Source organism: Ixodes scapularis, unplaced genomic scaffold (assembly GCF_016920785.2).
Source record: "Ixodes scapularis isolate PalLabHiFi unplaced genomic scaffold, ASM1692078v2 PGA_scaffold0__279_contigs__length_252992795, whole genome shotgun sequence".
Classification (NCBI taxonomy): Eukaryota; Metazoa; Arthropoda; class Arachnida; order Ixodida; family Ixodidae; genus Ixodes; species Ixodes scapularis.
In genome coordinates, this window is record NW_024609835.1 from 179,443,517 (window position 1) to 179,467,458 (window position 23,942).

Here is a 23,942-nt window from a genome sequence, read left to right on the forward strand (position 1 = left end):
AGCCGAATGCTACGCAACTTTTCCGAGCGGCCTGAGCGCCGACAAGGAAGTGGACACCGAGGACAACCTCCGCAACCGCTTCACTGCCATGGCGCAAGCTACCGCCCGATACGAAGAGTTTAGCCAATACCATTAATCTATCCAGCTCCCCCGCCGCACAGTCCGCATGCGCGCACAAAAAACGGAAGCCTTCATTGCGGATACTGGGTCTCACTGCGGTTCTCCGTCATGCGCTGAGCACCCCCTGTACTCAATTGCACTGCAGAGCACAGTGGGATTGGTGCGGTATCTTTTAACTCGACAGCGGAAGTGATTGAAGTCACGTGACTGAGCCTGTGGCACCCGCTCCCACCGCTCTCACTTCGAAGATAAAGCGCCGCACAGCGTTACGCTTCATGCACAGATTATATTACAATCCATGATCACCCCGCAGCTTCATTCTTCCGGCTAATCACGTTTAATTTCATTTCTGTGAAGCAAAACCCATAGTTTACAGGAATTTCGCATTCAAATACTCACATCTTTTCTTATGTATCTCCGGTTGGAACATCGTTCCCTCAAGCTTGGTGTCAAATAATAACTGTACCCAGTTCCTCCAGGAAATAGGTAATTTTTTCAATAATGTTTGTATAATGATGTTATGAATCTCTTTCCCAATTTTGACAACAAAAATGCGCATTTGATTATTTCCCCCTGTGTAATGCCTCTTTGAGGCACTTAAAGTAACAACACGAAATGAAGAAAGAGAGAGGACGGCTCTATCCGAGTGTCTGCGAGCGCTCTGAAAGAACCACTGAATGTACAGTCTCCGGCGATATGAAAGACCCACTGGGAGCGCGTGGCCGAGGCGGTGGCTGGTGGGGGCGCTGCGAGCGCTCCGGGCAGTTCCATTCTGCTTCGAGGGGAGGACGCTCATTCGGCACTCGGCACAAACTGATAAGCGCGTTTCGCTTTATCTGAGCCCGAGTGAGCGTCCTCCCCTCGAAGCAGAATGGAATTGCCCGGAGGGCTCGCAGCGCCCCCGCCAGCCACCGCCTCGGCCACGCGCTCCCAGTGGGTCTTTCATATTGCCGGAGAGTGTACATATAGCGCCCGACTTCGACCAGCCGAACGGACACTGGCTATTCAGAGCGCTCCAAGAGGCTAAACTAGATTAGCCAAATACACCATTAGTAAACTGTCCTGATTATACTCACGTTTACCCCCCCCCCCCCCCACACACACACACATACACATTATGTCCCCCTTGTGACCATATTTATTTATTTATTTATTTAAATACCTTACACGCCCTCAAGGGGCATTATGTAAGAGGGGGGGGGGGGGGGGTTACAAAGCAAAATAAATCAAAAGTATAGAACACAAAAAACACAAAATCAACCGCACTTAAGTAGAGATGCGACAAGGGTCGCAAAAAGTAGTCAAGTCTTGTCAAAAAAGAACCTGATCACGTTGACAAACAATGTTATCGGGCAAGTCGTTCCAGTCAGCAATGGCGGATGGCAAAAACGAGCAGAAAAACAAGGATGACTTACAAGAAATAAGTTTAATCTTACGTGAGTTATCGATGCGGGCTGAAACATAAAACGGTTGAGAGAGAAGTGATGAGTGAAGTGATTGCGAGTAGTATATTTTATGCAGAAGACATAGCTTTGATACCCTGCGGCGTATCTCAAGTGAATGAAGGTCAGCACGAGTTTTAAGGTTAGTTTCACTATTATGACGTGAGTAATCAGAAAAAATGAAACGAACGGCTCGGTTTTTAAGTGCTTCCAGTGAGGCAGCTAAGTAATGATAATGAGGGTTCCAAATGCTGCAAGCGTATTCCAGGATCGGTCGAACAAGCGTGACGTATGTTAGTCGTTTAAGAGAAGATGGGGCAGAATTAAGGTTACGTTTTAAATAACCGAGACTACGGTTAGCTTTTGAAAGAATGTGATTAATATGCATGTTCCATGATAGATCCGAGGTTAGGTGAACTCCTAGGTATTTGTAAGATTGGACTAATTCCAACGGGGTATTTTGAATGTGATATTGACTGGGGTACGAACAAGAATTATTAGGACGAATGAAACGAACGCGCTTGCATTTAGAAGAGTTTAAAAGCATGAGCCAGTTAGTACACCATGAGCTGATATTTAGTAAGTCGTCTTGAAGGGCAGTAGAATCTGATGGGTTAGTGATCCGACGATAAATGACGCAGTCATCCGCGAAAAGACGAATTTGTGAGGTCAAGGAGTTAGGCAAATCGTTAATATAGATAGAAAAAAGAAGCGGGCCGAGCACACTACCCTGAGGAATACCGGAGGTGATGGGAACAGGATCAAAATGATGGTTGTTAGCGCTAGTGTAATGGGTCCTGTTATGTAAAAAGTCTTTAATCCATTTGAATACATGCGGGTCAGTATTTAGTGCAGATAATTTCGAGAGCAAACGCTGATGAGGAACGCGATCAAATGCCTTAGAAAAGTCGAGAAATATAGCATCAGTAACTTCATTGCTGTCCAAATTAGTGTGAATATGATGTAAGAAAACAGCTAGCTGTGTCTCACAAGACAGTCCTATCTAAAACCATGTAGATGATGTGAAAAGAAATGATTGTTCTCAAGAAAAGTAACGAGGTTAGTATAGATTATATGTTCAAGTAATTTACATAAAACACTGGTTATAGATATTGGCCTGTAGTCATTAGCAGATAATTTATCACCACCTTTGAAGACAGGAACGACCCGCCCGATTTCCCAATCATTGGGCAGCCTACCCTCTAGCAATGACTGGGAAAATATTTCGGATAGTAAGACACCGCTAATGTCCCTAGTACACTTCAGTAATTTCGAGCTAATGCCGTCTTCAATAGCGGATGCAGAAAGTTTAGAGCTGTTAATAAGGTTAAGAACACCGTCCGGTGTAATGTTTACGTTAGGCATGATATTGCTTAAATACGAAGGAAAGGAAGGGATGGCCCCTAGTGGTTCCTGAGTAAACACGGCACCAAAAGTCATATTCAACAGCGAAGCACACCCTTCCTCAGGTACAATGTTTCCGTTATCAGTTAAGTGAAATGCGGCATTAGCTTTTGGATTAACCACCTTCCAAATTGTTTTTGGGTTATTCAAGAGAAGTGACGGCAAATCTTGAGTAAAATATTTTCTACGGGCTTTCCGACTCTTCCCCTTGTACAAACGATAACACTCCTTATAACTCGCCCAGTCAGAATCGGAGCAGCTTCGCTTGGCTTTCCTGAAGCGACACTTTTTTTTTATTTAGTATTAGCTTCAGGTCCCGGTTAAACCAGGGCGCATAATGATTAGTTTTTATACTGATGACGGGAACAAATTTTTCAACTAGGTCAAGCATTGCATTTTTAAACAGTAGCCAGTTGTGTTCCACAGTACGAGAAGAAAAATCGAAAAGAAAATCTTGAGCGAAAACTGTTAGATTAACATTAATTGCATTATAGTTGCCGTTCCCGAATCATGCATCGCTCTGCCTTCTAGGCGATTTTAACATCGACCTTTTGAAACCTTCCAAATCTTTGGTTTGTGAATATCTTACTCTTTTGGCCGATCACGGTATTGAACCTCTGATACTTGCACCCACAAGGGAAGAAATCTTGGGAGACAAGTTAGTGATTTCGGCAATCGACCATATCAATGTAAGATCTTCATCCACTACAACAAATGCGGCAGTTATATCACACAAACTAGCGGACCATTACTTTGTAGCCTGCCACTTGGAATTTTCAGTTTGCGCTTCAGAACCAATCCCCAAAAAGCTTCGTCCTCTTGAACTTGTAGATAAAAAAAAATTCGATCACTTAATATCTACTCATGATTGGTATACTTTTCAACGATCTGTAGCTCAATCTGACATCTACTCATCCTTTGTGCTACTAATCAAGGAGTTCTCGCAAGCTTCAAAAAGGGTTGTTATGCTAAAGCAAAGGAAAACAAATATCCGCTGGCTAAATACCGAAATACTATCTGCTATAAAACTTAAGGAATTGGCCTGGAAAAGATGTCGCCGCTCGCCTCATAACACCAGCCTACGTGATGACTTCAGAACATTACGGAACAGAGTGAGTGCGCTTATTAGATCTGCGAAGCGGCTCTATTTTCAGAAGCAATTCACTGACTCGATCCAACTCAATTAAAACCTGGTCTTTAATTAACGAATTGCGCGGAGCTACATCGCCTCGTTTAAAAGCAAACAATTTCAATGGTGTTTTTGGACATAGTGCGCAAGCTACAGCCAATATCTTTAACAACTTCTTCGCCTCCTTCTCGGCCAGAGCACGCTCAAATGCCACACCGTCATCTTTTCCAAATTCGAATTCAAATTCCGCATTTCTCCCTAAAATGTCCATTAATGATATGGAGTCGATCATATTAGGGCTCAAACCTAATAAAGCTCCAGGTCACGATAATAAATGTCTTATTGATCTTCGCAGAAATTTAAGGTACATACAGGATACACTTCTTCTTATATTTAACGAAATAATCGAGACTGGGTCCATTCCAAATGAAATGAAAACTGCCATTGTAAAACCGCTTTACAAGGGAGGGCAAAGAGATAAAGTAGAAAACTATCGACCAATATCTATTCTATCATGCCTAGTTCAAATATTGGAAAAATTTATTTATAGAACCATGGCTTCTTTCGTTGATAAATATAACATAACAGCTTCTTCTCAATATGGTTTTATTCCAGGACGGGTACACAAGCACTGCTCGAAACACTCTCTGACAACCTAAATTTAGGTTTTGAACACAACCTGTTTAGCTGTGCATGCTTCCTCGACGTTGCGAAGGCGTTCGACACTGTGAGCCATTCGATTTTGGTACAAAAACTTTCTTCTGTTGGTTTCCGGGGACCTTTCCTGTGTCTATTACAAAATTTTCTGCAAGATCGATCCCAAGTGGTTTCGATCGACGGTGTATACAGTGCCAAAGTTTTCTTAAAAGCGGGTGTTCCTCAAGGTTCAGTTCTTTCTCCTCTTCTATTTAATATATATGTGAATGATATGTCTAGCATGGTATCAAACTGTACCCTTTTTCAATACGCTGATGATACACTCCTACTAACGAGTCATCGGTCTTATCATACAGCAATACAAATGCTTCAGGAATGTACACATAAACTCATGGAATGGTTTGAAATTAATCTTATGAACATAAATATCTCCAAAACAAAGCTTGTCTGCTTTCGCAATCCTTTAAAAGTTGTGGTTCTAAATATTCCTTTTCTTATTCACACATCACACTGTGTAGGATGTCATTGCAGTCCAATTCCTTACTCAGAGACGGTAAAATACTTAGGCATCCACTTTGATTCGGACCTTTCATGGAATTCCCATCTGACAATAGTATGCTCAAACCTAAGAAGCGTCCTATGCTTGCTCTACAAGATTAAGACGTTTTTACCATTCAGAATTCGGAAGCTCTTAGCCTACTCTTTAGGATATAGTATACTTCGGTATGGCATTACAGTTTTCGGCCAATGTTCTGGATTATGGCATAAGAAAGTAAATAATATCTTAAAAAGTATTGTACGAGAGGTTAATAACAAACTTTCAACCTCAAACGTGAATCGTTTTCAGGCCTTATCTATGCCCACCTTCGAATCACTGTTTTTGGAATCAGTTATTCTAAGTCACTATTGGACAAAGGATTTTAAAGCATCTCGACCTAATTCACGAGAACTGAGAACGGTTTCACGGTTTCTTGTTCCAGTATAATACACCCGCTATGGCAAGAACCTGCGATCTTTTTATGTCCCTCAGATATTCAATTCTTTACCTTCCGAATTCTTCGACTTCACATCCAAAAAGAAACTCAAAAAAGCGCTTCGACATCTTTTATCTACCAACGAGGCCCTGTAATCCGTCACAATTTCATTTCACAATTCCTTTTCAGTCCTATAAAGAATGTTGAACACCAGATTTTATTATTTTTATTTTATTTGGTTTATGTTTGAGCAAATCAACACGACTTACAACACCCAGTCTTTCTGCTTCAAGAACCACAACACCAAGAACATAACATCTGTCAAGACCTTCTTCAATGGTGACAATGACCGGCTTGCGTGTTTGTGCATATGTGTAGGTGTGTGTATACGTGTTTTCCCTTGAGTCTAAGTGTAATAAGTGTCACAACTGTTATTGGAACTGACTCAAACTTTTTTTTTAGTACGTGGCATAGTTATGTTTGAGGCCACTGCAGATAGGTTCAGTCATACAAGCCCTGGATGGCTTTGACGAACCTGACTTGTGACATGGACATGCTAGTTTTATTAAATAAATTTATTATTATTATTATTATTATTATAGTTACCCTTTGCGTAATTTCTTATAACTTTTCGGGAAGTTACATTAGTAGGCACTGGGAACATGGCATGAAGGTGAACAAGCTTATGGTCGCTTAGGCCATCGAGGCATGATATATCTGAAAACACTTCGGTGAAAGTAGTCAAAAGAAGGTCTAAAATAGCGCTGCAATCCGTGGTAATTCTGGTAGGACTTTTAATGAGTTGGGTAAGATTAAATTCAAGGCACAACTCAAGAAACCGTCCCGGTTCTGATCTTTGTAGCAGAGGAGGATTAGTCCAGTCAATGGTAGGTAAATTAAAGTCAACGAAAAGTGTGATGGATGCATTGGGATAATTGGCAACGAGCCCGGCAAGCGCATCATGCAGCGCATCAACAAAAGAGGCATCGCATTTCGGCGGGCGGTAGCAGACTCCGACAAGATGGCGCGACGCTTTGGTATTTATACATATGAAAAGCAATTCGAGGTTAGTGGTTATGTTAACTAAAGCAGATGTGATGGTTTTTCTGATTCCTATCAAAACGCCTCCTCCGCACCGACCAATCCTATCGCAACGATAAGTGTTAAAAGATGGAACGCAGTCAAAAAGTTCTCTGTTTTCAATAGAATCATGTAGCCATGTTTCCGTGATAACAATCATATCAGCACTGGTGGAATCAATAAAACTTTGTAATTCATCGCACTTGTGCATGAGGCTTCTTATGTTAGTAAATAAAACAGAAATGGGTTTTTCAGAGATACGTGAAGGTGCTACGCATAGTTATTCAATCTCAGGCACAACAGTTTTACTCATAGGATCGTAAACGAAAGCATTATTACCAATGGAAAGTTTATTCTAACGAAGCTTGAATCTTTCACTTTGAGCTTTCGCAAAGGTGAGCAAAACTCGTCGCGCTTCACGTATACTGCTGGAGAAAAATCCTCATTTACAGAGTATGCCGTACCTTTTAGCTTGCGGCCATTTTTAAGAATCAAATCCTTGTGCTTAGTAGACAACATTTTTACAATTACTGGGCGGCTTTTGTTCGGACCAAAACGACCCAATCTGTGGGCACGTTCAATCCAGCTTTGATCTAAACTAAGGCCAAGCTTCTCTGAACACATTTTTAGGACCACTTGTTCGGTGATCGTTCACGTTTCATTAGCTGTATCAGGTAAGCTATGAATAATCAAGTTGTTACGCCTTTGTCTATTTTCGGCGTCTTCGCAACGAGCTTCAAGAACAGAAAGGCACCCCGTCACCCCAGATAACACTGTCCCAGATGTCACAATCTCTCCACGCAAATCTCTTAGTGTTGAAGCGCTAGCGGACGCTTGCGTTTCAATAACCGTAGCTCTATAGAGCTACGGTTATTGAAACGCAAGCGTCCGGACAGCTCGGTAACCGATTTATTTGTACTTTGCAGATCTTTTTTGAGCGTCTTTAATTCTTCGATTACGTTCCTTTGCCCTATTTTCAGCTGCTGGGCAATAGCGAAAACAGAAGCCAACTGTTCCGTCTGTTCCTTAGTAATTGGACCCGGATTGCATTCAATATCACCGCTAACGAGAAGCAGGAGGCGCATGTACAAGAAACAGACATAGGTATGAAGCCTATGGCACAAAAACACAAATATCATTCAACTGCACAAACAAAACAAAACAAAAAAAAAACATATTAAGAGCCTAAAAACACCCTATAATCCACATTGGTTCTTGGTGATTTATAAAAAAAAATATTAGAAACCAATGGCAGCTTATAATTTTCCTAGTTCTGGTCGTGGTCCTAATTAGATCCACGGGATGCTAAAAAAAAAAAAAAAAAAAAAACACTTCAGACAGCTTGGTGCTCAACATCAATGTTGTCAGTTATCAAGCTTTATCTGAAATCAAAAAAAAAAAAAGAAAGAACTTTACGTATTCCAGGAACATTAAAACAGCCAGCGACAAACCAAGACTATATTGCCTGAGATTCCTGATACCACATCGAAGGCCTATGCAGTCGTTCCGCTCTGCACCAAGATGGCAGCGCCCACAAGTGAATCAGGGAGCAGAGTGTTGATGCTATAGGCGTAGCCTATTTATTGGCTCTCGCTCTGTGAACCAACGGTTGGCACCTTGAACACGGCGTTCGTGCAAACGCCAGGGGGAAGGGGGAGAGGGAAGGGGAAGGCTCGTCCTGTGCCTCCAGTCACCACCTTCTTCCTTATAGACGTGGGACAACCTTCGCCCTCCTTTCGGGAAATTAAAGGAAGTGGGAGAAAGGCGAAAGCAGGAAACGAAGTCGGCGATTTTCGATTTAATTTATTACTATAGCACACCAAAAATACAGTATGTATACTTTGCAGACAAACCGGAGCGCTGCACCTACTTGCGCCCCACCACTACTCGGCAACCACACGAGGATCGCACGAGACTCTCCCCTCCCCTGTGGGCCTCAACGTCGTCCCGTTCGACGCGGGTGGCGACAGAGGGAAATGATTGTCAAGTGCGAGGTTCGTTTCAACCGTTCGACTCGGTTCAAGGCAGTGCGGTGTACGACTCGTTCCCTCTTCCTCGGGCGCCGATCGGCAGGTCCCGTATGCCTGTTCACTAACAGCCTTTATACGGAGAGAAGCTGAGGGAGAGGATGTGATGAGAGCTTGCGGTGACGTCAGAACACAGACCTTCGGCGGGAAGAATAGAGGGTAGGCGCAAAGTCTAGCTGCCTTTTTCGCTACCCACTGCCTTCCCTCCAATCACAGCAAGCAAGTTCATCGTCTGGTCCTCACGCAGAGGCAGGCGTTCAAACTCCGAACGCCGGACACCGGCGTTCGGCCGTCAAACGCCTGACTGAGCGCAAGGAGCAGACGACGCCCTTGCTCGCTCTGAGAGCAGACAGTAGGTATAAAAAATCGTTCAGCCTTTCCACTCTCGTGAAGAAGGAAGACCAGCGGAGCTGTACTCGATACACTGTGTGCTTCTTCTTCATCGTCGTTTGTTTTTCGCGCTGTTTCCTACGATGAATTCCCACCAACGCGCCCAACTATCCATTGTTCTATTATAGCTGGAAAGGTTGCCGCCATCTACGAGCGACGGCGGAAACCATACTGGTTGTGTGCTTGCCGCCGTCGCTCATAGATGGCGGTAGCTGTCTAGATAGGCTTGTGTCGACATAGGTGGAGACGATCCTGGGGAACCTAGTCCTTAACAGCTCCGCTGTAAAAAAAGGCAGCTAGCCTTTGCACCTACCCCCCATTCTTCCGATCAGAGTTCTGTACTAAGACGTCATCACACGCTATCATCTCCTCCTCCCTCAGCTTTTATTCCCTCATTAATTTCAAAGCTTTGGCGACGTTGGCATTTCGTCTTCAGTCCTGATCGCCATTGCGATTTTAAAGTGGCATGCAAACCTTACACGAAACTTGTTTATTCGTGTTGGTGTCGGTCACACCGTGGCAAGCCAATGAGACAGTGTCAGAAACGGAGCGTAGGTGTTAGTTCGACGTCATGGCGCGCACGACCAATAGCATTTGGCCTCGGGGATTGAGAAGAGGGGGGATAGAGGCGGTGCATTATTTCTCCCCTCTCTCTCCTCCTCCTCCGCTGCGTTGGAGCGAAGGCTTCGCAGTAGGTTAGAAACTGAATGTTAGTGTTATCGCCTCTTAATTGCATTTGACAGAGCGTCTAAGCCGGACACTTTTTTATTGTACTTTATTGCTCGGTAGCTATTTTGTTTCCGACAGCAAAGTGGCAATGAGATTTTCTGTTTGGTAGCCACTTTAGGTTCCGGTTAGACTCGTAGTTCCTGTAATGATGCCAAGTGGTGTGTTTACTATGTATACATATGCTTACAACATACACAGGAGGTGGCGTTGAGCGCAACGAATCATCAAACTGCTGTCTACTTCGCGTTCGTTTCTTTTTTTGCATTGTTGTCAGTTTTTAGAGTGCAGCTCTTAAGCGCCGTTCACATATATGCGACCGAGTAAGAGCAAGAGAGACCAGACCGGTTTTTAAACCTCTTGCGACGTCTTAGGACCGGATGCGCTGCAGCGGAGCTGGTCCTAAGACATCCGAAGAGGCTTAAAAACCGGTCTGGTCTCTCTCGGTCTTACTTGGTCGCAAGAGTGTGAACGGGCCTTTAGGCGCCCGTTTCCCGCTTGAGCGACGTCGCCGTCGCCGTCGGCGTAACCATGGCGACATTTCGGCATGGTGATGTTTCGGCACCGTGCCAAAACGTCCTCATGACTCCCTTATGGGGGGTTCTAAGGGGGGTCACGTTACACCCCTCAGGGGATCCTCAGGACCCCCTCAGAAGGGTCCTGAGGGGGTCATGTGACCTCAAGAGGGTCACGTAACCCCTCAAAAAATCACGTGGCCTCCATCAGGGGACCTCAGGACCCCCTGAGGAGGCTCCTGAGGGGGATCAGGTGACCCCTTTGAGGTCACATGACCGCCATAAGGACATGAGGGCCATGCGACGTCACGAGTGTCACATGACTTCCCGATTACGCCGACGGCGACGGCGACGCCGACGCCGCTTGGAGGGAGGAGTAGCAGGCAGGATGAGGAGGTGAGGAGAAGGGGTATACCCTCTCCTTAGTGCCTTTCCCTCCTCCTCCTCAAGAGCTGCGCTCTAACTCGGCGTTACAGGGAGTTGCGAACGGCTTTCATTTTTCTTTTTCACATAGGCGAGTGAATTTTGTGGGTCAAGCAGTGATAAAGGGCAAAAGCACCACTTCCGGGGTCGCCGTGCAATTGGTGAACCACTCTTCTTTTTGGGTTAAAATATTACAATCCCGAGCGTCTGAGCCCAAAGGACAACTGCGTTCGTATACTGTCAGTTGAGACGTTCAGCAAGATATTAAATATTTGGACACCGAAACCGTTCTCTCCTTGGGCCGCTGCATTCAAATGCGTTTCTTGACTGAAAAAGAAGTTACGTGGCGATCATAACCAATAAATCACTGCCCAGCTGATGATTATGTAGTAACCGTCATTAAAAAAACAAAAACAAAAAAAGCGAAGAAATAGAAATTGAAAACGCCGTATTTTATCTCAAGATGATGAGCAGCGCGCGAGACGCGCGACGAGACGCAAAACGTGTATATACTGCCATTAGGATCGGTGCGCTATTTAACCTTGAACGATGTCACGTACAGAGCGCGAGAAAGTTGGCACAAGACAAGATTGGCAATTTTTTCCCTTCATCTGCCGAATTTGAAAGTTCGATATCCACACTATAATTCATTCCTCCTTAAGCTGAAACTAGAAGCTCCGCCTTCAGCGCGAGCTGGCTGGCTTCCGCAGTGCTTTGGTTGCGCGTGTCTGCGCGTTCACACTTGTGTTAGCAAGGGCAGAAAACTTCCGCTGAAGGCGGAGCTTCTAGTCTTAGCGTAAGGGGGAACGAATACACTGATGTACTGAAATGTGCTTGCACGAGGTGCCAACCTGAATGATAACAATTAAGGCCCGATTAACACACTTGCGTTTGACTTTGACCGATCGAGACAAGACCGGTTTTTAAGACTCTTGTGACGGCTCGCGACCGGCCGCGCATCAATACAGTCGTTCGTTAGCCGCCACAAAAGGCTTAAAAACCGGTGTTGTCTCAGCTGGTCGAAATCAAGAGGAAATGTGTGGATGGGCTTCCGGTGTAAGGTTCTAACCTGAATGAGTGATTAGCGAAAAAGCGCGACTGTCGTGCTTGACCATAGCCTTCTATATACTGACAAAGCCTGGCAGAGCGCCTCGAGACGCAGCCGCCAAAAGTGTAAAGCCAGTGCGGCAGACAACGGAGCAGAGGATAGGCGTCTAACGGGCGCCCCGCTGTGGCGAGACGCCGAAACACACTTCTCCCGAGCGATGGAATGTTCACTCGTGCTCCTCGCGTTCTTCGCGATACCGCTTCTTTTCTCCTTGGGTTCGAAAGCTATGTTTTGGGTCCTGACCGCTGCAGAAGCTTTGCACTGAATACCAGAAATGCTCTCTGCTACCAGATCCTCGCGCTCCAAATCTGCGACCGGGCACCCTATGGCTCCGTCGTCGGATTGCCAGGCTTTGTGAGTATAGGGGAGGCTATGGTTTGACCGATGTTGCACAGTGTATGTGCAATTCTGTTCTCGTAGTCAGCGTTTCTACAAAAAAACAAATTGGCACGAGGCTTTCGCTGAACAACTTCTCATACAATCGAAGCCGCGAAAATGTTCTCGCTTGTGAGGCCGAAAACCACTCGAGACTTTTCTGTGGCTTTAATATAAGATGCCTTAAAGCTAATATCGCAAAAACTAATTGCAGCGTGAGCTTTTTTTTTTTTTTTTGGAAAGTGCTATTTGTTCCTTTGTGATAGAGTACTTCTTTCTTTCGATCACGGGAGGAGAATTTTAAAGAGTCAAGGTTTTACACCGAGCAAAATAATATATTAAATTCCTAGTAAAGATGCGTTATAACTTTATGCGGAATGTACTCAAATCTCGGGACAAAATATCGAACACTGTTTAACAAAACCGGAGTGCAAAATACTTTAACGCGTACAATCCAACAATCGTAGATATTAAAACATTACAAAACAACCCTTACGCCTCGTTCACTGCGATGCTTACGCAGAGAGTGAGAAAGCATTTTTGGTGCCAGAGCACGCAATTTTTGTCCCGATTGAAATAAATTGTAAGAATTAGGGCAGCTAAGAATCATTTTGTGTACTCATATATGCCAAGGAGCCGAAAGGAGAGGGAACAAGCGCACGGCAGGCGATCCACAGGAGAGAGAATAGCTCGCATTTGTCTCTCTTTTGTTTTCCCCCAAGAAGCTTGCGCTATCACAGCAGCAGCCGTAAGGTAAATTAGAAATCTGAGAGTAACAGTAACAACTGCGAATAACTACAACACGCGTACAACTGTAGGTTAATTCACGTGTACACAAAATCTAATAGCCATTCAACGTTCAACACTCGACCAGGAGATATCGTCAACTACAGTCCTTTACAGCCCAAAATACGCGGGACGTGGCGAGTTCAGGGCATGTTATTATCCCTTGGCAGTCAATGAGGCTGCATCGTCAGCTGATAAGAAGTCCAAAAGAACAAATCACGAAGGAAGACCCGTAATCATAAGAGGCCCCGTCCTACGTGTTTTAAGCTGTCACGTACAATCGAAAACTTTCTTGTCCCAGTACAATGCCCGGTGGCACTAAGAATATTCTCAGGCAGAACATACACAAATCATTGGGAACATTCGCGAATGTTTTGCATCAAGAAGCATTATAGTTTTTTTTATACATTTATATATATATGTATTTCTTTATATTTCAAGCTGCGGTTTCGGGCAGTATATTTGATATGATGAAAACTGGGCGTTTTTGTTCCTCTTAAGGACCAGGAATTGCTTTCAGCATTTTTTAATTGTGCACATTCATTTCAGCACCAATTAGGTATGATTTTATAACAAATCCTTTGCTTTTTTCGTCTCACTGTTGATAGCTGAGACGCTGCTACCGGGGAAACGGAGACAGTGCCTGCGGCGTTTCGTTCTTAACAGCGATGACGCGAAAAAAATGGCCCACTAAACTGCGTTTAATGCAACGCTACAGCTGTCGAGGGTGGGTAGTTTCTCTCACATAATAGTACACGCACGTTTGTATAACACAACGAGTTGATGACAGTCAGGAGGCGAAGACGATGACCGCAATGTATAATAAGATGAGTAGTGAAATGATGTGCTTGAGTCAACCGAGGTGACACTCCTGCGTGTCGTTTGGTCTGCATCTTCACAAAGAGAGCATTGCAAGAAACAAATGATATTGCATGTCCTTGGTGGGGGTCCCCGACTACTGTGCAGAAAAGTAGAGCAGTGATTAAATTCAACCCCGTAATTTGCTTCTTCAATTTTACGCCTCGAATTGGGCTTCTGTTGTTTTGGTTCTTTGTGTTCGTAATACAACGTGATTCAAAGGTGACAACGAGAAGACATAAGTAAAAAACACTGAGCGCTTTCTTAAAGATATGATATGTTGGAAATCGGATACCCAACCTCTGGCACGCGCTCGTTGATGTCCGTCGTGCTTCGGCTGCGCGTCGAGATTGGTAGCTGACGAGACGCCCCAAGTGCTATCGAAGGTAAGACGCTTGCGCTGCAGGTGGGACGAATCGAAATACCTCCATGCCGTTTCTGTCCTGGCGGGGACTACAGTAGATTTACGGCATACTGCGCACTTCAGAAACACATTGCAATGTAGGTTACCTTTTATAAACTGGTTACAGGTTTCAATAAGTAGCATCTATTGTATACTAATAGCGTTATTTTGTAACTATGGAAGGAAAAAAAAACAGGTAAACAGCTTTACTTAGACTCCGCGATACAGATCTACAGGTATTCAGTACAATACATACAATAGTATACTTTTTTAAATAAAATATTATATTATTTATGCTAAATTGTTGTTATTTTGGAGCGCCTGTTGCTTATCATGAATTTTTGTATCAACCAACTTTAAATAGAATTGATGAAAACGAGCTTATAGCTGTGAGATGCACCATTTGGAATGTTTATGAATTCCCTGTGTTTTCCTTGACTCGAAGTGTTACAGCGAAGACCGAAAGTGGTGCATACTTTTTTAAACAACGGGCAACATGAACTTTTGAATAGATCAGTTTTTTTATAACCAAAGCTAAAAGATTTTGTGACAGCTGTTATTCTGCTTAAAAAGCTTGATATCTCTAACAAAGATTTGCGATTCGAAAGAGAACAAAAAAAAAAAAAAAAACTTGGGTTTATTCATGTGATTGTTATACCTTAATGTCCACAGAGTTCTGAGTCAGAAAGAGGGGCTTAGGCGTAACATGATATGTTGCATTATGTACCGTAGAATATACATGTAAAATTCTCAATGTGGGTGGCACAAGGTACCGCAATAGTAAAGCGAAATACTTTGCTGAAATCAAGATAATGCTAATAATGTAAACCTTCAGAGCAACAACGGAGGCGTTTTTAATACTGCAGTCAAATAAAATAACTAAAATATTTAATAAAAGAATGAAACCCAAAGCCATATGCCTTCATAAACTGCAAAATAATTTGTCGTCTGTAGAAAAATATGAAACTAAGGTAATTGCACGTACATGTGTAGATGATACATCAGTGAGTAGATTACACTGGTCATGTTACTGCATATTTTTTTTTTTTTACTTTAGGAAAAATTCACACACTTTGGTCGCGTGACAATTCAGTTTTTCCTTTTTCATTTGAATTACATTCCTGGCTTCACACTGACCACTGAAAAACTGAAACCAAAAAGTTTCCCAATTCTCTCAATTATTGCAATCAATCGCATTCGTTTTCCGTGCCCTATTCATAGCGACTAAGGTACATGTACGTTTCTCACTAATCACATGTATAGGGAAGGATAATAAGACCTTCGATGAAAATTTCTTTCTTTCAGGTGCAGTTTCATAGAAATCATGGCAACAGAGCAATAGTAGGCAGAACATCAAACGATCAAGCTCGTTCGACCAAAGCACCAGATAATCCGTCGTACTTTGTCAAAAAGCTTCGTAATAAATGTCCAGGCCTTATTCCATGTCGTGCGAAACTTCGAGCCGCTTTTAAAGGGAAACTAAAGCGATCCTCTATTTGAGACAAAAAACAACACTTATACTGTCTTCCTTTGGCGTCCAGGACTACAAATATCTAGATTATTTTTCAATTTAAAACATCGAGGCTGCAGAAAATATTTTTTTGAAAGTACCGTTTTTCCTTCCAGGAGTGTGACGTCATACGCATAGTTTTCGTCATCTCCGCTCTCGCGCATCTTAAGCGCCTATCAAAGCTATGCACGCGCACTCTCGCTATTTTCATAAAGGTCAAGAAAAGGCGTCTAGACTGGTATCAATGCGAGGGAATATACCTGGCAAGCTTGCCACTGCACGAGCTGTCCACACGAGCGATACGCACTTGGCGGCCGAATGATCTACGTATGACGTAACGACTGGTCGGAGGGTTTTCGTGCTTTCTCGCCTTCAGTTACATCTCCGGGTAAAGCGAACGTGATATCCAAATTTACGGGACAAAAATACTCTAGAATTCATCTGTAACACGTTATGTTTTTCAAGAACCTTCTTAGCTTCCCTTTTACGCCTGACGCTTTTAAACGAATGCTGGGTCTGACTGTGCTGTCTCAAGCCAAGAACAGAACGTAAGGCCTTTTCTTGAAGAACCATTTTTCGAGAACATACTTGGCGGTAACCAAGCAAGTCGTTTCTCAACCACAACCGTAGATGATATGTAGTTATTAAAAACTATTTTATTTTACCCTAATGGTTCTATAAAGAAATAGCGCTTTAACTCTTCTTAAAACGCAATGAGCCTGCGTACTAAAAGCCGTCAAGTCACTAGGTATTTAAATAAAACTTGAAGATAGACCGCAGCAGACGAGAACAATGTCTCGTCGGGGGGCCTTAAGGTGCGGTCATACTGCTGATACATCATATAAAGGACCATCCGCAGACATGTTCTCAACATGCAAGAACCAAACACGTTTCGAAGACACATGAGGCGTGTCCGCAGACAGTTCTGTCGTCGTGTCTGCAGCAAACACCAGCGAGGAACGCCAGCGAACACAGCGTCTTTAGTATGGAGTACGAGAGGTGTGAGCGCAGCTTTAAGAGGATGGCTTTGTTATGGCATGTCTAGAGCCCAAGCAGCTGCGCTACAAGGGTCGCTGGCGTGTCGCAAGCAACGACATTCATTAAAGTTTCCAACCTTTGTACCAGAGCCACCGCGCCCTATCTGCTTTACCACATAACGCTGCGCCCACCAGGAGGCGAGTCTTCCGTCGGACGTCTACCAGGCGTAGGCGCCAGCAGCTTGTCTCCGGTCGGGCTGGAGAGCGAATGGTGAGGTCTTGAGTCGTGGCGCTTCCAGGACCTTCCCTTCGATGCACGAAGGGTCTTCTTTTATTGATGTGATGTCCCGGTAGGCCTGAATGAGAGACAAGTAGACATATACCTTCGATGTAGATCTGCCCATTGAAATACTTTACTGGGAATATATGCCCCAGTTATTGACCTAGCTTGACGAGCTTCTGTGCCGCGCTCGCCCACGCACTAGGCTCTATACTGTACAACGAATGCTCGATTCTGCTTTTCTCGGGTAGCATTTAGTAGAATATGGTGGTGCAGTACTAAAAACAGCGCCAAGGCCCCAAGTTTTTTTGTTTTGTTTTGTTTAGAACTTGCTTGTGGCACTCTTTCCGCGCTATCACACAAGAGTAGGGCGATTGTGTTTTTCCCCTCAATATCTATGTCGGCAGCATGGCCAAAGACATTAATTAATTAATTATTTTATTTATTTATTTATTTAACTTTCGGGCTTTTACAGAAGACCCGTGGCCCTACAGAAGAGTGCGCCTATTGACAGGTACATGCGTTGTAACATTACTATAGAGCACGTGAAATCATGCATTTGACGTAACGGAAAAACAATTTGTGAGAAAAAAAAAAAAAAAAAAAAGCTGGACGTCGTAGCGACGGCGACCGGGACTCTCGGCGGTACGCAGGCTTAACTGGCATAGAATGCACTACCCCGCACCTCCACCAAAATGTCACGGATAACAAGTGAAGAGAGCGAAGGACTGAGTAAACTGAACGTTTAATGGGGCGAACTTGTGCCCAAAAATAAAAGGAGAAAGAAAGACAACAACAGAGCGTCGGGGGCGTCGAAGGCGGTGAAGCAGCACGATCGAACGCTGAGGCGAAACTGACCGTAGCTCGCCACGCGGAGCCCCTTATGTACAGTCGGGGACAAAAGTCCCCAGGACGTGCGAGCTGCGACTGAAATCGCGCGTGTTTATAAAGGCACTCTAGACTGAAACGCACTGCTCTGCCATCTGCCGGCGGGTCGCGTGGTTTCGAGATCACCGAAAAGCGCGTGCGCGTCCTACTCTGCCTGCCAAGATGTGCGCTTTCCCGCTCTTCTGTGGCGCGGCGCCTAACTCGGAATCGGGCGCATGGTACCGCCTCTGAGATGGCGCTTACTGACATGGAACCTATAAAGAAAGAAGGCATGGCAGCTCAACTGAGCCATAAGCTGAACTGGTTATAAAGCAAGGTGAGCTGACACGGCGAAATTCGGCGCAACGCCGCAGGCGGTATCTCCAGTTTCGGAATATGTAGCAGACGCTCATCAGCCGCCAGTGCTATTTCTGAGGCGGTACCATGCGTCCGATTCCGAGTTAAGCGCGGTGCCACAGAAGAGCGGGAAAACACACATGTTTGCAAGCAGAGTAGGACGCGCATGCGCTTTTGTGTGATCTCGAAACCAGGCGACCCGCCGGCAGATAGCAGAGCAATGCGTTTCAGCCGCAGCTCGCATGTCCTGGGGACTCTTGTCCCCGACTGTACATGCGTGGTCTTCTAGATTAATCGGCATAGAAAGTTCTACGCGTAGAATATTCGGACCTCGAAGAAGCAACAGGATTCTCGATTTTTATTAGAATACTAGTCTGCAGGAATAAACAAAAAGATGAGCTGCTCCCAGGAATCGAACCCTGGCTTATTTTTCGCGTGGGAGCCAGGTACGATAACCGTTAGGTCACGCGCGCGCTGCCTACTTGGCCAGCTGCGCGCGCGGCAATATAGAACATCAGAAAACATGTGACTCGTTACATAATAAAAAAAAAAAAAATGAATGGCACGCGAGATGGCTCAGATAACAATATTAACTGAAGAGTTTCAAATGCATTAAAAAAGAAGTTATTCACTCAAAAAAACTCTAAGTACTGATGGCGTTCTAAAATCTTCACGCGTAAAAGTATCTACCTCAGATGAGTTCGTTACTCTCGACCGATTGCAACACATAAAAAAGAGCAGTCTAGGTTGTGACACTGGGTATGGTGAAGCTTCAGACTTGGTGCCTCAGGCCGTTTCATTTTAGGTCTAGACATATCTTTAGCATCGTCATTCACCAAGCTGCCTCCGGCGATTGCAACGATTGACACTCCCAAGTGCTACGCGAGAAAGGAGACGCTCCAGGTTCTTTTTTTAGAGTGCAGGCCAGCCATCAAGTGCTCACCTCAAAGTCCCTGTTGATGCGATCCATCTGGTGAGGTGCTTCGGGACTGACGGCTCCTGCCATGATCCCCTTGGGATTGAAGGCAGCAGCGAGGGAGGATCTGCCGAAGGCACGCGACGGCACCTCCGGAGACGTCTCTAGCCTGCTCTTGGGGTTGATCCTCGAGTACGTGGTGCCGAAACCCTGTTGATCTGCAGTATGAATCGAGCACTCTCTAAGTCCACGTTAATTTGTTTTACCGACAGCAGCCGATGACACGATCCGATGAAGACAACCAAGCAGCGCCAAAAGCGCATCCACATGATGCTCGTTGTCTTTCTGGGTTTCTTATCACCGGCTCAGTCAATCAGGCACAGCGAATACACCGTGATCCTGCGATTTTTTAATTGCGTTACCGGGTTTTCGTCAAAACGAGCCTTTTAGTTTTCGTCGAATTCCTGTGCACAGGTGGCGCGGAGCCAGAGAGGAGGAGGAGCCACGTCGCCAGCCCAAAACGCAATGCTTAGTGTTCCTTTTACGAAGCCGCTCCTTGTGGCTCAGTTTGTCGGTAGGGAAATGACCAGATTGTACAGTGGGGACAAAACGCACTTGTCCCTGCCTGCGCTGAAAGGCAGTGCGGCCATGTAATTCAGACACTGCATGTAAAGAAGTAGAAATTTGATACCTAACACACTGTTAAGGTTTAAAGATCCTGCGACTATAGATTGTACTTTTCTTTGCAGCTGGCACTTGAAGCCACACTCCGGTTCGGCTCTATGGTGTCCGAGATGGAACTCAAACTTCGCGAAACTCGAGCACTACTAAGCAAAGAAAGTTTCCATGATATTGACCAGGACCTATGGCCCAGCAGGGCAGAGTTCTCTCTGATAAGCGAGTTAAGAGCGGTTTTCCACTCTAATGTACAGAACAGAGCCAGTGTGATTCTGAAAGCAGATATCTGAGGAAGCAGATTGTTAAAAAAGCATATCATCATTCTTCCAAAAAAGTCTGAGGAAAGGTGAGGAAAGACCTGTGACCTGCATACACAGCGGTTATAAATGTTACTCTCTGAATGCTGCTTCTTACAGTTATGATCATGTCATGGAAATACCTCTGTCTCTGCTGCTATAAAAATAAAGCTCACTTCAATAAATACTGGAACTAGATAAAAACCTTCAAGTGTAACACTCAGATTGCCGATCCAAATTTCTTTTTTAATCCATGTTCGGGCTTGCAGTCTTTGATTTTGGTCCAGAAGGCAAATATAACGGTTGAAACTACATTAAAGCATAGACTTTTAAAGTGATCACAATTTCCCTGCCTATAGCAAACAACCGAAATTTATCGCTGCGTCTGCCACTTCTGACACACCAGTGGAATGCTTCATCTTCCCTTGAACTTGTGTGTGGAACTCTAGAAACACATTAAGGATACAATAATTAAGAAGTGTTATGCACCATTCATCCGCTCCTGCTTGTGGATGCCGATGTTATTATTCCAGGCTCTGGATCAACGGCGCCACTGGACGCTGGTGTTTGACACAGATGGACGCTTTATTCGGAGCAGCGTTTAGTTTTCTTTCTGTTGTAGTGCTCTTGTAAGGATGTGCAGCTAATTATGTCTAAGTGTCTTACTTTGCATCCTACAAAAAGAAGTTGCATTAAATCGTTTCAGAGCTAGTAACTGTGAACTTTTTCTATGCTTCGGTAACGGTTTAGTTTGAACATGGCGGCAAAGTTTTTGCTTTAGTTCCGGTTCGGCTAAAAATAGCAGTTCCGTTTTGATTTTGACACTTGGTAGCAACCATTCTGCAAATCTATATCATAACGAAGCAATAAGATTAACATGTCGTATTATAAATTTCACAAGCAAGACTAAACAATTGACTTAGTTTTATGCACAAAATTTCACCGAAGCCTATTTTTTTATTCAAGGGTCAGCATGAGGTTGGGTCGCTTCTGCCAGGACCATGTATCTTCTCGACAGCAGCCAGATGGCAGTTGTTCTCTACAAAAGGACGGTTCACCTTCCACCATGTTGTTTCTTGGAATACGCCTTGATAGAACTACTAACCATCTACTATGTCCTGAACCTTTCCTACCCACACTGTTTTGGGCAAACCTTAGGACTAGTGCCAACAGTATTGCACGAGCGTGAAAGATTTGACAGGTGCCTCATGTCTTTTAAGCTAAAGATGATGCTTGAACAGTTGCAACCGATGCAGAAAAAAACGCGCAGCGAAAAAACGGGTAGCGAGCACATTACCCACCTACTAACGGTTCGGCTATTAGATTATGTGCACTTTGCTTTAATGTTTTTTTTTTTCGATTATGCCAATTCTCAGATGTTTAAATCGTTACTTTTCTGGGCACTATTTTTGAAGGAAGTATTTTATGCCTAGTAATTCTGAAGAATAAAGAATTCAAATTGGGCATTGTTATGGCATTTATGCTTTGTTACATAACAGCTCTTAATTTTGGAGTGGAGCTCAATGCTGCACAATTTCACCATGCATTGCTGTTGTCTACTGTCACTGTCTTATGCATGTTTGTAAACTGTGCACAATAGGGATCTAAGCTTGATATTTGTTATACTGTGGCACATTGTTAAAACGGTGATTAATGGAAAGTGCAACACACAGCAAACGGTATGAAGCCGAACATTGGTTTGTTAATGACAAATGCCAGAAAACGGACGTTGGTTTTACAGGAGTTATGCATTTCACACTGGCTTTGCTTTTCCAGGAAAAATCTGATTTGAGATCCCTGATTGGAATATTTAAAAGGCAGCATGCCTATTTTATGTGGAAAAGCATTTCAGAGAAAACCTGCCTTTATTTACCTGGAACAGTGTTCCAGATACCTGTAGCTGGAACGCGGTTCCACAAGCATTAAGCGAAACATGGTTCCAGTTATTGCACCATAAAATATGCGGAACAGTGTTCCACCTATTTTTATGGAATTTGGAACGCAGTTCCACCTAGATTAACTGGAACATTTTTGCAAAAATTTTCCACTTACTAACCGGAACTTATGTGGAACCAGCTTAAGAGTGCAGTGCTGATTGAGATCGCGTCACCAGAGAAGGCCAACGCCGGACACGAGTGCCGCGTCAGCGTGCGGCTTCGAGTCAAGCTTGAACTTTGAGTCGAACGTTTACGTAATTGTCGTGTCCAATCTGGGCCCATCGTTGGCCTTCTCTGATGGCGCCACCTCCTTCAGCATTATGGCTTTGTTATGTGGTATGTGTTGCGCCGCAGCGTCACTAGGGTCAGCGGCACCTGGGGTGATAGCCCGCCGTGACCGGCCCCCTCCCCTCTACCGCCAATCTCGTAGCCCTGCCGCGACACTCTCCCTTCCCCCCAACCCCACTCTCGTGGCCGCCGCCACACCGTCTTCCCCTCCTTTTCACTGCCCAGCTGCATCCCCCTGAGCGCTGTACCGTGGGCGGCCACCCGTCCCCCGCCCCCCTCCCCGCTTCACCCTTATGACGCCACTATGAGCGCGTGCTCAGTTTCTGCTCATGCCGTCGCCGGTTGTTCTTCGCTCTGGGTTTCCGAAATAGCTGTACGTGGGCAGTGATGCGCGCGTGTGTAGTTAAAACGATGGATGCTGTTCCCTCTGCGAGTGACATGAACGCGGTTCCTTTTACAAGTGGTATAGATGTGGTTCTTTCCACGAGTGATATGGATGACCTTATCCAAGGGCTTCGACGTACTGTGATGTGCAGAGTACAGAAAAGGGGCAAAACAGATGACAGGAAGATCCATTGGTGGATTCTTGGGGAATCCATTAGCCTGACCCTTGGAAAACGCCGCACACCTCCTGCTTTGGTAAACGCTAACACTGACCCTGTAACAAGGCCAAAAAGAGGAAGCAAAAGCGAAAGCCAAAAGAAAAAAAAGTGAAGGGGTCAGCGTTAGGGTTTCCTAATGGAGGAAGCGTGTAGCGTTTCCAACTGTCATGCTAACGCATTTCTTATTTATCTGCGTGACTGGTTTAGCTGAAGATTGCATACGCGCATAGACGACGAGCGCCGTGATGATGCGTAGAGCAAGTCGTCTGCTTTCTAGGCAGGAGTTGCAGGGACGACGGAAAGACGCCGAGCTCTGATTGAAAGATAGTGGGTATGCCTCAAAGCAAGTTGCCCTTGAGGTATACCCTTCATTCAGAACCAATCAGAACTCGGCGCAGTTTTGACTTCACCACAACCCCTGCTAAAGAAGCAGACGAACTTGCGCTCCGCTTGTGACTCCGCATGCCAGAGTCTTCGGTGGCAGCGCATGCACAATTCGTACCGGAGGGCCCATCGTACCAAATGGGATGTGCAAAAACGGTTACTTAAAACTCTAATATTAGATTAAAATTACCGAAATCTTATCTACTTATCTTCATTCACACATTTTAGTATACCATTCTCTTGTCGGAGACTTGGTTCGAGCATTCCTCGGTAGAAAACTCGTACAAACCACAAAGGAATGGATAAATGGTAACGGCTACAACTAATTTTTGATACTATGGAAAGTGATCAGGTTACTCTTGCGATTACTTTCTAGTAAATATAGTCAAACAATTAAAATATATCTCCAAAAAGATTTCGTTCACAAATGATT

General features: G+C 44.5%; 1 protein-coding gene across 1 annotated transcript in view; it reads right to left on the reverse strand.

Annotated features, from left to right (window-relative positions):
- Positions 1–17,122: 17,122 nt before the first annotated feature.
- The window catches only part of LOC120842350 (major facilitator superfamily domain-containing protein 6), a 35,713-nt gene continuing 28,893 nt past the window's right edge, over positions 17,123–23,942 (reverse strand). The window contains exons 6-7 of the mRNA XM_040213418.3: positions 19,352–19,542; positions 17,123–17,287 (exon numbers count right to left, since the gene is read on the reverse strand). Of these exons, the coding sequence (XP_040069352.3) occupies positions 17,123–17,287; positions 19,352–19,542 (356 nt within the window). The remainder of the gene's footprint in view (positions 17,288–19,351; positions 19,543–23,942) is intronic.